At 36.1% G+C, this 14,768-nt stretch overlaps 1 protein-coding gene across 2 annotated transcripts in view; it reads right to left on the bottom strand.

Moving 5' to 3' along the window:
- The window catches only part of Diaph2 (diaphanous-related formin 2), an 807,533-nt gene that overhangs the window by 285,951 nt on the left and 506,814 nt on the right, over nt 1-14,768 (bottom strand). For both annotated transcript variants that reach the window (XM_013505853.1, XM_013505854.1), the window contains exon 24: nt 12,722-12,846. In XM_013505853.1, coding sequence (XP_013361307.1) covers nt 12,722-12,846 — 125 coding nt within the window. The remainder of the gene's footprint in view (nt 1-12,721; nt 12,847-14,768) is intronic.

Raw genomic sequence — 14,768 nt, 5'->3', positions numbered from 1 at the left:
TCTCAAAGGGGGGGAAGCACCCTTATCATTCTTAATACTTTTATCCAGCTTTGTTATTCTCATCGCTTACTGTATGTCTTGGTTACTTTTCTCCCGTTGCTGGGAGAAAATACTTTATGCCCAAAATTAAGGAAGGAAAGGTTTATTTCACTTACAGTTTGTGGAGGTTTCAGTCCATACTTGGCAGGTTACAAGGCAGAGTGGCACATGGCAGAGGGCTACAGCTCATGGCTGCAGAACACAGCAAAAGTAACAAGCACCAAAAGGGAGGAATGGCCCCAAGCAGCCTCTTCCTCTCCCTTACATATGCAAACTATCCACCCCAGGGCAGCTGTAGCTCTCACACCCATAATCAATCAAACTCTAAAAGCCTGCCCCATGGCCGCATGAGGCTTTGGGGGGACACCCAGACACAAACCATAACACTGTACCACTGTCTCTTTGATAGTACGTATTTGGTTTTTGACTGTCCAGCACATTAGAATATGATCAAAGGGGACTTTTTAAATGTTTCTCATCACTGAATCCCTATTTAAAAATAGGACTTCACACATAGTTTTTAACAAATATTTGTCGAATAACTAGATGAATTTGTTACTAGTGGGAAAACATAGTATTACATTATCACTACAGGTGAAATTACTGTTAGTAAATGAGTTCAATATTTAAGGATTTAATGTTTGAGTAGGATAAAGACGGTTACACTACATAGGATTAGGACTCTAAAAATGTTTTTGAGCTAAAAAGAATGCCAGGCTCACCTAATATGATCCCTTTGTACCTAAACATATTTATTTTCCTAATTAGCAAGTATTATTTCATTTTCCTGAAATTCTGTGTTGAATAATTTATTGAAAGTTGATACTTTTACTTCCTCTGAAGCAGATGAGTATTGAAATACTTATTTCTTGATAACATTAAGATTTAAATGCAAAAAGAAAAAATATTTACAGAAAGGGAAAATAGATAACAATCATAAGTTCAAAGAGATTTCAATAAATTTTAGTGTTATTAAGCTAATCACATCTTGGAATTTTATAAAAACATAAATAATGACATAAAATATGTGCAGAAAAGCAAAAAAAAAAAAAAGACCGTATGTCCCACATGCAGTGTGATTAATTTAGTTAAGTTATGGCAATCTTCCCTTAATTAACATACAAAGAATGTAAGTTTCAAGCCTTGGTACTTCACATGTATCCCTGTGTATGAAACAGGAGCACATCTCACCCCACCACTAATCAAAAGAATTATCATTGTTTATAAACTTATAATTCAAAGGCATGACTTTGCAAACAAAACTTAGGTCATTGGTATTGAAAAACTCATTGAACACCTCAAGTACCTGTCCGAAGCAGAGTTTCTTCTATAAGATTAACTCATGCCAGCTGCACTTATTTTTATTTTAAATTAGTGATCCAGTATTTTTGTAATTCTCAATTAAGCTGTTGAAATAAAAAAAGTAAATGCTGAAAGAGGAAACCACTGCAGTTCAGTTCTAGGGTAACTAGTAATGGGCAAATCTCAGGTGGTTTGAAAGTCTGCTTTCGACAAATACCTACATCTGTTCTAACTTATTCTGCAAAAAATTCCACCTCCCACAAGGTCAGCAGAACTTTAGGTTTTCTACTGAATCTGACACACTTTTCAAAAATACCCACACTCAATCCCTAGTTAATAGTAAAACCAACTTTGGGGGGAAACGTTAACAAAATTTCTGAAATATAAAATGTCCTTGGTATTTGGTTGAATTTAAGAGCTTTCTAACTCTCCAACTTTAAAACTCCAGTAGGAATATAAATCTACTAAGTCACAGACTGGAAACTATATGCATCTGAAACTTAACCAACCAAAATAAATGCTGTGTTACTCAACTGCCAAATATTTTAAGCACTGGCAGATAAACAGGTTGAAGGAAACATTCATCTTTACCTCTTCTTTGAGTTAATTCTTAGTCATTTTTCAACTCAAGCATTAACCTTCTATCTGTCTATCTATCTAGCTATCTATTTATTTATTTATTTATTGAGATAGGGTCTCACTATGTAGTGTAGGTTGTCCTTAAACTCGCCTCTGTAGCCCAGGATGGCCTTGAACTCACAGCAATCCTCCTGCCTCAGCCTCCCTAGAACTAGGATGACAGGTGTGTGCCACCATGCCTGGCTTATCAAGTATGAACCTTCTCAGGAGAACCTTGGTGTAATATTGTCAGTCTCTTCCACATCATCTGCAATGGTTGCATTAACATCTATTTCTTCTATCAGATTAAAATCTGTTTGAGGGTAAGCATTATATCCTTTTTTGTTTACTACATATTGAAAATGCCTAGCATAACACTAGGCATCAACTAGATAAAAGGGTTAGCATGACTATGTCTATGACTACGTCTACATCTATGTCTATGTCTATATCTAATCTATATACCTATATCTCACTAGGATCAGACAGCTCCTAAAATTCTTAAACTCTTTTAAGTGATAATGTCCTTTTCTATGCTTTTGAGTTCACTTGATGGCTGGCATCCTCTAAGTAGCTTCAGATTGAGGGCTTGCCCCAGGGAAACCAAGGCAGAATAAGAGCGTTGACATATCAGCTTTCACCTAGCTCCCAAACTCTGCAGAGGGGAGGGCAGGGGAAAGAAGATTAAACTAATCACTAATGTCTAAGGATTTAATCAATCAATGTACACAGTGAAGCCTCAATAAAACCACCAAAGGTCAGGCTTCTGAGAACTTCTGGAGGGTCCAACACATGTTCATTGCTGGAAGAAGGTGCCCAGAGAGACGCCTGCACTCCTTTCCTCGTACCTTGCCATGTGTCTCTCTTCATCTGAAGCCTTCATAACAAAGCAGTGAATATAGTGATATATTTTTCTACATTATAAAAATGGTATATGATTGAAATTTAGCTGTAAGAGAATATGTGAAGTTACACTAGCATCGTTTTCATTACCTATAAACTGTACTGAACATACCACAAATGCTTCATAATTGAAAATAGAATTTTAATAAATTTCAAAACCAAAAGAAATTCATAGATAAACTGCTATAATTTATAACTTTATAGCTATTAGAATGGTTTTATCTTTATATCTATGAATAGATATCATCTATGTTCTTTACTGTATGTGCCTACAGACTCCAAAAACAACCACATCGATTTATTTTTTCAAGTTTCTTTTTACATTATTTCTATTCAATACAGATAAAAACCATAGAAAGGCTTTTAATCTCTTAAAATTTAGCTTCTAGTGAGAATGAGGAGAATTTATCAAGTTGAAGGCACATTAACTCTTTCAAATAAATTAAGTCTCATTTTATGTTCTGAAAAAGATGATTCCTCATATGGGTATCCTGTGGCCTAAAAGGGTTTATGTACCCTTTATGCAAGCAATATATTCTCTTCTCACCATTACCATCACACACCAAATGTCTATCAATTCCCTGAACAATGGTGAAAAATGTAGCTCATAGTCTGTAATTTCGTAGTGAATTTCAAATAAGCAAGACTCTTCAGAAAGACATTTTTGTGCTAAGATATCCTAAAACATGTATGTTCTATTAATATAGTTTCTTAGAATATAGGTTCTATCTAGGGTTTGCATACCTGCATTTCATTTTACTTGTTTACTTGTTGATTTGAGTCAAACCTTGCTATATAGTCCAGTCTGGCCTTGAACTCAATATGTAGCCCAGGCTGGCCTGAAACTTGTGGTCCTCCTACGTCAGCCTTCCAAGTGCTAGTATTACAGGCATATGTCACCATGCCTGGTGATACCTGCATTTTGCTTCAAAATTTTGAAACATGTTGGACCCTGTCTTTTTATCAAACTGAGGTCATGCCTTAATAACAAGCTAATGTTCTGTATCTACTTGCTACAGTGCTAAGTTGAATATCATTACACAATGAACTCTAACCTATTTAAATTAACATTTATTAAGCATTTAACTTTCCACAAGGCACTGTGCTAACCCTGTTGCAGAGTGCGCCAAGATGAGAAAGAACCCATAAGCTCAAAGGGGTTTATAGCTCAGTGTGAAGATAAACCCCATAAACATAAATAAAATATATGTAAAACAAGCAAATATTATAAAATATTAAAATAGTATGCAAACACATGGGATGGGGAACTTAATTTGGGTTGTTATGAGTAGGGAACGCTTTCTGGAGGAGATACTATATGTGAGGAGGTAATTTTTAAATTAGTTTACAATCTTTTCAAGAATTTTTTTTCCCATTTGAGAGATAGTAGAAAAGAAGCGATACAATAGTTTCACAACCAATAAATGTGGAATTCATCTCAAATTTCTGAACTCAAAGGTAGCAAATTACCATTGTTAAGATCATAAGACCTGAGGTCCTAAAGACAGAAATTTGAGTCACAATCCTCACTAACCATACTTATTACTTATGTAACCTCAAGCGCATGACTGAACTTCTGTAACTTTCCCATATTTAAAATAAGCCTAATGAAAATGAAGTTAATAAAACTTATACGATTACTTTAGAGAGAGCATGAAGGAGGGGAATGTACGTACACATACATATATACACCCACAGGGTGAACATACGTAATCAAAAATCTAAAATGCTTCAAAATATGGAACATTTTGAACACTGTTATGATACCATATGATACCATTTCCAAGAGGAAACATCCATACTCAACCTCATGCGATGAATTACAGACAAAATACAGGAATATTAAAAATATTGTATATGATTACCCTCAGACAATGTGTGTAAAGGTTAATGAACTTGGTCTCATCCCCAAGATATCTAATTATACATACGCAAATGTTGTAAAGTCTGGATAAAAATCTGAAATACGAAACATTTCTGGTCCTAAGCACCTCAATTAAAGGACAATCCATGTGTGTGTATGTGTGTGAGATACATATACTCTTAGCTTAGTGACTGACAAATGGATTTCACTGAAGAATAAAAGCCTGTGTTTTGTTGAAGACCACAAACTATAAATTGACATAGTACCTGACCTAGCATAGTACCTTGTCCTGCTCGCCTTATGGGCCTGTGAAAACATGAGACTAGCACTCAGATGTGGGGATGGGTGTTTGCTTGTTTCCTTTATGATGTTAAACTTGCCCATTCTACCACAGCCTCTATGCTGGTCTAGGAAAAGCACTCTACTCCTTCTCCTGCACGGGCTAATAAGCAGTGGCTAGTATGGGGCGTCTTTGTCTTTGCCCATCATGAGGCACTGACCTCCCAGCCCCCTATCATGCCTTACTAAATTTGTCTGTTTCTTATTTCATACTTTCACCACACCCACTCCTTCAGGCAGCTAGAGGTCTTGGCCAGGTCCTTGATAGCCTTTAACCAAGGTCTTCGGAGCCTGCTTTTGACTAGGTTTTACCCTTGGGCTCAGTCCTTGGAACTGAATAGTTGAGTTTGAGCAAGAATTCTGCTAAGTCAGATTAGTGAAAATCTTCCACTCTTGGTGTTTGACAACTTGCCATATCTGAGCAAATTCTTCCTTCCTACCTATCATTTCTGCGTTTTTTTGGTTTTTTTTTGTTTTTTTTAATTTTTTTCCCCCAGTATCAGGAATCGAACTCACAACCTTGTGCTTGCCAGGCAGGTGCTGTGCTGCAGAGCTAAATCCCTAGCCCCACCTACCTTTCATTTCTTATCACCCCTAGACAAAATAATGATTAGGAATACTACATGCACACAAGAAACAAACAGAAGGCAAACAAAAATCCTTTTTTCGTGTGTGTTTGTTTTGTGAATATTATATGACATATACTTTACAAAGTATGGATTATCATCCTACTAAAACTTGTTATTGACATGTTCTCAAAGATAGTAAGCATTACTTGTTGTTAAATAACTATTGAGGTTTGCTATCTATTTTAAATTATTCTCTAAATAAAGAATCTTTGAGTTTGCTTCCCGGTACCGGGAAAAAAATCACAACCAAAAAAGAAAAAAAAAAGAACCTTGGAATAAAAGTATAACAGCAGTGCGTGGAGACCCTCAATCTGTTTTGAATCATCTGGAAAGGACAATGTGCTTCCTTAGTAACTTGATTTGTAACCACTTCAAATAACTGTCCCTTACACTATGAGGAAATCCCAGGTGTTGATAGTTTGTTGACAGGATGTTAATGTCATTAACATCTGTCAGCTTTACTTGTCAATGTGTTAATGGTGCTCCTGCTGCTCAGTCACTCCCTATCCTCCAGTTGGGGAAATTATTTAGCCAGCAGTCAATCAAAAGCTAAGCTGATTTTGGGCATCAGACAGCCCTGCCATTGACAAAATCTCTGTGAGTACATGTGGTAAGAAACTTGTCAACAGAATGTAAGCAGTAAGGTCAACATTGTGATTAACGTGCTTTTAAAAGACAGTTTAAGATACTAAGGATGGAACATAACTCATATTTTCAAAGTCTAAGAAGACTTTTTAAAGAACAAGTTTCTTTCCTGTCTAAAAAAGCAGGCTATAGTTAAGTAAAATAATGATTTGAAAGAAAGAGAAAAAAAAGAGGAGCAGAGCTGAGCAGAGCTAAGCAGAGCTGGATGGGATGAGATGGGATGGGATGGGATGGGATAGGATGGGATGGGATGGGATGGGATGGGATGGGACGAGATGAGAGCTCAGAACATAATATCCCAAAGTACCGTACCTTGACATGCTGAGTATTATGACTTGAAGGAAACTAGGAGGACCACAGAAGCAGGAATGCCTCTCTGACCTTTTCATGCCCTCCTTCTTGGAAGTGGATCATTTTAAGTAGAATTCTCCTCCAGTCAAGCCATAAAAGCTAGGAAGGTTACGCTCTGAGTAACACCTCTGAAGATTCAATGTGATAGGTGTCTTACCCGTACTCAGTACGGGAAGAGAGAAGAAGTGTCACACAGAGACACAGGAAAGAATCTTGGTGAATGAGTTCTTCCCTGTTTATTAACATTAGATTGTACTACTATTAAATCAAATATTTTTCTCCACAATTATCCACCACCTCCATCAAATTTAACACAAAGTTTTCAATTGTGTCTTCATCCTGTAAAATTTGGGTTAAACTTCAGTAGGTTTTTCTCTTGTTAATCTGTCATTTGTTGTACATGATGTTAGTTGTTAATTTCGTGAAGGGTAAAGAAAAGGTAGAGCATTTTCTTCCCTACAAAAGAGAAATATTCACAGTCACATGACTAGCTAAGAAGAAAAAAAGCGGGCTGGGGATTTAGCTCAGCGGCAAAAGCGCCTGCCTGGCAAGCGCAAGGTCGTGAGTTCGGTTCCCGGTACCGGAGAAAAAAACCAAAAAAAAAAAGAAGAAAAAAAACTATAATGTCATATATACTGTCAATGTCATATATAATGCCAAGTCATAAAGAAGGCCTAAGACAGCAAGGAGCCTATACATAGTGCTCCCTATCATCTCTCTCAATGTGGATTTATTCTTCAAAGAGCAGGAACTTGGTGTGATTCTGAACCTCATTCCACCAATATTTACAATAGGTGCCAAATACAGATAAATTATAGAATTTCAGATATCTAAAGTAAAAAAAAAAGATAACCCTTAAAAATGAATGAATTAAGAACATGGGACTTCAGGAAAAAGTTTTCTGAGTTACTGATGTTACCCCAACACACCTCTAGTTCACTACCATGGCACAGGGACATCTGGTCAGTTCTTATCATCATACACAGGAATGATTCCTCATTTAATAAATGGGAAACATTTTGTGAAAAAGGTCAAGCGGGTAAAACTAGACACTGGAAAATAGTAAACATTCAATAGCTGAGAGTGACTATTATCAACATTACTTACTAAACAAAATGAGTAAAGATTTGATTTCAATTTACTGCACAACTGAGTGAAAATTTTCCAATATTAGGATTGTGATAAACATATCACCATGAAAAACACAGATGGACCTTGATTTACAGTTTGACTTAAGAGTTTTAAATTTTATGATGATGTGAAAATTTGTATACTGATATAAATTCAGTAGAAACTATGCTTTAAATTTTTAAAACATTTTTCTGGGCAAATAATATTTGGTACTACAGATATTCCTCATTTAATGACCTACCTGTTTAACAACTGTTCAGACTAATGACCAAGGCACACTGCTTGAACTTACCACCCACTGCTCAGACCCGATTTTTATTGTACAGTTCTGTACATCTTATTTATAGACACTCAATTTCGTTTTTTTGTACAGTACACCTTATTCATACAGTACGGTAATTTTTGCCGATTGTACTGTAGAGTACATTAACTGTAGTTTTATGTTCTGTTAAACATCACAGTACTGAATGTAAGAGCTATGCAAATAAAAGCAAAGTCATCAAGTTGGAATTTCCTTCCATCATTTCTTCGTTCTGAATATTGTAATTTACAAACTATACATAATTCCTCATTTAGCAACTAATTCATGTAACACAACATAGTCACAGGAATGGAACTGGATAGTTAAACACGGAATGTTTGTGTATCTCTCTTGCAATCTCAAATGGCCCCATGTCCCAGTCAGTGAGGTAATTAAGAGGCTGTTATGGCTGATCTCTCTATGTCCCCTCAAAGCCTCAGGCACTCAAAGGTGGGGCTTTTGGGAGTGAGTTAACTATGGGTGTGTGATAACTGGATTAGTCCATTAATTCATTTAGTATAGTTCTGGGCATAGATGGAGGACTTACTGCACAGGGAAGACCCACTGTGTGTGTAGGTGGCACCAACCAATAGGCTTGTAGCCTAAATGGAATAAAAAGGGAAAGAAGGAAGTCTCACTGTTTCCTGCTTGCAATGTCAAAGACTGTTTCTTCCCTGTCATGCCACTCTGCTTTGAAGCCAGCTGACCATGGACTGAAACCTCTTCAAACTGTGAGATAAAATAAACCCTTCCTCCTTTAAAATGTAGGTGATGAGTATTTTGTCCTAGCAAGAAGAAAGTATCTAAGACAGAAGTAACCCATGTTCGCCAGTATACTGTGTTGCTGGAGCTTTTTTGTATCCAGGTACTCAATAAGTTCCATGAGATATTCAATACTTTATAGAATAATTGGCTTATTGAATAATTTCACCCAACTATAGGCTAAAGTAATTATTTTGACCATATTTAAGGTAGGCTTGGCTAAGCTATGATGTTTGGTAGGTTAAGTGCTTTATATAAATGTACTTTTAGCGTATGGTATTTTTATAGTTTTATTTGGATGTAACCTTATCTTAAGGTGAGGAGTACCTGTACTAAGAATGTAGTTCTAGCAAAAAATCAGGATAAAAGCACTAACTTCATCACCTGATTATCCTAACTTTTGAACATGTGTTTCAGTGCATATAGTGTTGTATCCAATGTAGATCATCCCCTTCATTCTAGCACCTCTGTCCAGTGAATTATGCAAGGATTTCTCTCTTTTGTTCCTGTTTTGTAATCCTATGACATTAGTTTTGTTTTGCACCTCTATTCATGGGATGCAGGAAATGCTTTCCCGAAACAATGTCACGTTCTTTTCTTTGTCCGTTCCTGCTGCTAATAACAAAAATGCCTCAGACTAGGTGATTTATAAATAACAGGAATTTCTCACAGTTCTGGAAACTTTGGAGTTCAGGATCAAGGCCACAGCAGGTTCAGTGCCTGGTGGGAAATGGGTTGTGATTTCCTGCTGTGACTGCATATGGCAGGGGCGAAAGGGGGACTAATACCTTTCTCTCTAGTTCTTTTATAAAGCACTACTTCCATCCAGGAGGGCACAGCCCTCACAGGCCAACCACCTCCTAAAAGCCCTAAGCTTTTATATTGTCATACTGGAGATTAAATTTTATATGAACTTTGGAAGCAACTTGACATATTGAGTGTCTAAAGTTGAGGAAGGCCAAGGTAAGTCGTAGAGGCAGGAGGATCTCTCAAATCTTCCCACACCAGTCACCTGAAGTGAGTCATAGGAACTAGAATTTCCCTCACGTGCTCTTTCCCGAAGCAGGAAATAAAACCTAGGCTGTTTATTCTATGACCCTTCTCTGCCTTCTGTGCCATGTGACCCACAGAAAGGAAAATCACATGGAGAATCCAAAAATGATGTGAACAAACAGAGCTTGCTAAATTGTCCCTCCTCACTGCAGTTATTGCCATTAGATTGTGCCCTTTTGTCCCCCAGTCATACTTCTGCAGAACTGTTCATGAAAGCACACCATTTTCCTGTTTCTTTGGGTCTTAATTTATAAGGGCTTCCATCTCATGTAAAACTAGAACTAAAGAAATGTATGTGTTTTCTTTTGTTAGTCTTGTCACAGGGACATTAGCCATGAACTTTATAACGCATGAGGAAATAAATCTTTTCTCTCTTACATTATCTATTTTGGTCGGAGTCAGAATAAACAACAAATTTTGCATAGGAAAAGGGAGACAAGTCATGAGCCTCCTTCTAAAACAACTGGCTTCTCGAGGCTGAAAATAGCTAGGGCAAATCCATTCATGAGAAAGCTTTTCTCTCTCTCTCTCTCTCTCTCTCTCTCTCTCTCTCTCTCTCCATTCACTTTAAAAGGTGTGGCTCATCACTTCTAAAACTGATTATACTCTTTTTACCAGTATGCTCTATGAAGGTGATTCATTGTTACGCAAGCTTCTGAGATTTGTGTGATGACAATTTTTATACCTGCAATTACAACTTAACTTACCCTACTGAACAATATCCTTTTTGATGTGGTAAGTAGAAGATGATGCTTGGACTAGGAATCACCATTGTCTCTAGTTATAATATCACGTGATGCAATACACATTTACAGAGTGCCTATACTGTTCTAACTGATAGACATTTGGTAATTAACAAAGCAGATATAATCTCTGCTACGGGGATAGTAACAGACAGCATGTTAAGGCCAAACTGTCAGCAGATTAAGGTCAAATTTTCTACTGTGTGCACTGTTGTCTGGCAATGCTTAGCAGACTGTAAGCATTCCATAAATATTGTAAAAGATTAAGGATGAACATAAGATGCTACTGGACAGAGCTCAACTAGGGAATTTTGTGAAGATTCAACCTGCATATTCAACTGCCCCGTGGCCATCATGCCATTGCTGCTAAACATAGCCCTACTGCCATTTTCAGAGCCCAAAAGCCATAGAAGAGCTATTCAGTTTTTGAACTCACAGTCCTTATAGAAAGATTACTGTAGAGAAGTAAGTAAGGTTACTTTCAAGACAAACTACTTTCACACTTGTGCATGTAGTTCATTCAATTTAAAGGGCAAAAGACCTGAAGGAAAACATTTTATTGGCAGAACATAGAAACATTGGAAAGCTCATCCAGTATAAAAATTCCTATACTAGAAATGAAAACATGGTTCTAATTTTGAAACAGGATCAAGTGTATCACAATAAAAATTTTCTTCTCTGTTTGAATGGCCAAAGGGTAAAGAAAATATTAATTATGCCTCAGAAGTCATATGATCATCACATATATGTACTTGGTCTGTCTCTTTCTGGAAGCCTGAAGCTCTCAGCGGATATCCAAGCAGACTTGCAAAACACAAATAATTTGAATACTACTTTTATTGCTATCATTTGTTATGTTCTGAACCAATTCAACTCAATATTCTAACTTTTTGGTTGAAATATGCTGCCTTTTATTTCGTTTTAGTTTTTCAAAAATAGGATATACAAAGTATATATTCTCAATGTGGTTTTCAATCCCTTTGTGGACAAATAGTTGCACTTTGGTGCCACTTAAATGAAGAACAGTCATTCATCTATACTGTACAGACAGAAGGCACTAAATTTTCATTTAAAAATGATTAATTACCTGTATAAAGAGAGAAATAAAATAAGAAGTCCAGTTCAAGCTCATGTAGGGTTTGAAATTACTTTTTTTCCCTAAATGAGCAGCAAAGACTCAACATTACAAGCCATTGTGTGGCCATAAGCCAACTGTAAAAGGAAACGTTCAAAAGAACAAGGGGATCAGCAATTAAATTCAAACATATGAGGCAAAAACCAAATTCAAAAAGGGAAAAAAGGTTGTGTTACCAGCCGCAGGACAATGCAGCACATTTCAATGAAAGAAAGCTAATCAATGGTGAAGGAAAACCTTCGTATTAAGTGTCCCCATATGGCCAGTTATGTAACTCGTGGTTACTTTTTTTTTTTCTTTTTATTAATACAGGTGTGCAGTACATATGTTTGCATTCTTTCACTTCTTGATCCTCACATTCCTATACTTCCTGATCTCCTTCCTGCTTGAGGAAGATCTGTCTCTCAACTTCCGTAACCGTCTCAATATACCGATATTAGCCGGCCTCTGATTGCCCTTGATGCATACGTGCTCTTGGAAAATGTCTGTGCACACATACAAGGAGGAGCACCACACTCAGACAAAAAAGAATAAAAAAGAACTTCTAACCTTGATCATTTCCTTTAAGTACTTGGTTACATGAGAAGATTTTTTTTATTTTGTTGTGCTTTGTTTTGTTTTGGTTCTAATCAATCCTTATGAGACTTACCTGACATATCTTCTGGGGATTCAGATGAAATTCTTTGAGAAATGGCAATTTTTCTGATCTTGTTCCCTTGCCTACTCTTCCTAGTTCAAAACATCATGAAACAAAACTCACGTTGCTACTATAGAAACAGCATACATACAAATTCATACAGACAGCATTATACACTATTAAGTCTAAAATTAGCCACATAGTAACAGGTAGACAGACAGACACAAAGACTAACAAACAAACAAAATCCCTAAATAAATAAAGGATATTGTCATCTTTTCCACAAACTTATCATGTTGATTTTCTGCTTGGAGGAATTTCTTGATGTCGTGTTCCAGACGAATAATTTGTTGTTCCATGGTCGCAAGGTTGCTCTTGAGGATTTGAGCTGAAACTAAAGAACAATTTGCAAAACATTTAGAATAGTAGACCAGGTGCTCCATGAAACAACCAGAAACAGTATGAGTTAAAGTTCTTTTATAATGTGGAGAATAGTTCCATGGAGTTCATTCTTATGTTTCTGAATTATGGCTCATAAAAATTGTATTCTCTGTGAAATACAAAAAAATGTATATTATAATACATCAAACCATCATATTTAACATGGGAATGCCACCATTTTACTCAGCCATCAGTTCAAGTAAATCCATTTCCATTTAAATTTATTGATGACATTCCTAACATTTAATTCTTTAAAATCTAATTTGAAAACTAAAGAGAAACTAAAGATCAAAGAAACCTTACCTTATTAATGCATATTACTGGCATTATAAATGATTTAAGGTTAAATTATATAAAACAATTAAATATTTTTCTTTTGTTGCCATGCCCTGAATTTCACAAACTGACACCTATGGTAAAGTTCCCATTTTTAGTATGTTTTCATAGTCAACAGATATGAAAAATAAGTGTTGATATAGACAGAGAACTTAGAGCCAACTTCACTGAACACATATGCACTTATACCCATAAAGCATGTCTCCAAACACTATCATTAGTTGCTTTAATTACCCCAACATACTTGGCATTTTTCTCTCATCAACAGCTAATAGTTTTAAGCATTGGATTCAAACTACTCCTAAATACAGGCACTTTCCAGATCTCTCATGGTGTCTTTTTTCACAGAGCTATCATAACTGCTAATTATATATATATATATATAAAAAACTACCAATATTAACAGTATGTGGCAGAATTACACTTGAAGAAACAAGGTATTACAACTTGATAGGTAGTCTGTGACACTGGTTTTTAAAGTTGAGCTTCTGAAATACCATTCTTTTCATTAATGACTGTAAAGTACAAGTAGAAAAATATTACAATTCCTTTTTTATAAATGAATTTTGTCTTATTCAGAGATATATCAGCATTACAATGAAAAATTCCAGAGATCAACAAAATCAGCAGCCTGGCAAATTTCAACCGACTATTCTGACACAAATTCATCACACTGACACAAAACTTTATAACTCAACAAGAAGAAATCACCTTAAATATAGATGTAAGTTGAAGAGATTGAAAATCAAACACCAACACTAAAAACTATTTTTTTCTATTAATCTGTCAGTTTAAATATCTCTGTCCAATTTTGTTCCAATTTTTAGATCTGCCAACCTTGGAAATTATTCTTTCCAAGTCTAGGAGAGTTTTGTCTTGCCAAAAAATTTGTTGATGGTTCAGCAAACACTGGTTGCTTTATTAAAAGGATAAGTTTGCCATGAGGAAAGTAATCCTGATTTTGAATTTTTTTCACTTAGAGTTATCTTTTTTTTTTTTTTTTTTGGTTTTTTTCTGGTACCGGGAACTGAACTCATGACCTTGCGCTTGCCAGGCAGGCGCTGTGCCACTGAGCTAAATCCCCAGCCCCGAGTTATCTTGTTTATCCTAATTATTCAATACTTTTTTCCTACCTTACTTGCTTGACTGAAAAATTGGAGCTCTGAATTAACTATTTGCTTGTGTCATTCAGGTTCCGTGGACACAAAGGGTTTCAAGACAAACTATACCAAATATGGCACCTTATTATATTGAGCATTTTAATCCGAAGCAGGTTATAAAACCCTCATGTGAGATGCGCTCTTCTTAAACCCAGAGGAAGGGACCATGCTAACCTCTGAAATTGAGGGGACAAAGAGAAGAATCTGCTTTGTTTTTCTTTTTTTTTTTTTTTTTTTTTACCAGGAATCAAACTCAGGAGCTTGTACTTCCCAGGCAGGCATTGTGCCACTGAGCTAATATCCCCTGCTAAGTTCCCCTCAGTGTATTACATTTAGCTCCTAAGTTTTGTTCTCCCTATCACATTTTTCCAGGACTCTA

This window comes from Chinchilla lanigera, unplaced genomic scaffold (genome assembly GCF_000276665.1).
Source record: "Chinchilla lanigera isolate Chin_1 unplaced genomic scaffold, ChiLan1.0 scaffold00102, whole genome shotgun sequence".
Lineage (NCBI taxonomy): Eukaryota > Metazoa > Chordata > Mammalia > Rodentia > Chinchillidae > Chinchilla > Chinchilla lanigera.
This window is presented reverse-complemented; position numbering and strand designations above follow the sequence as displayed.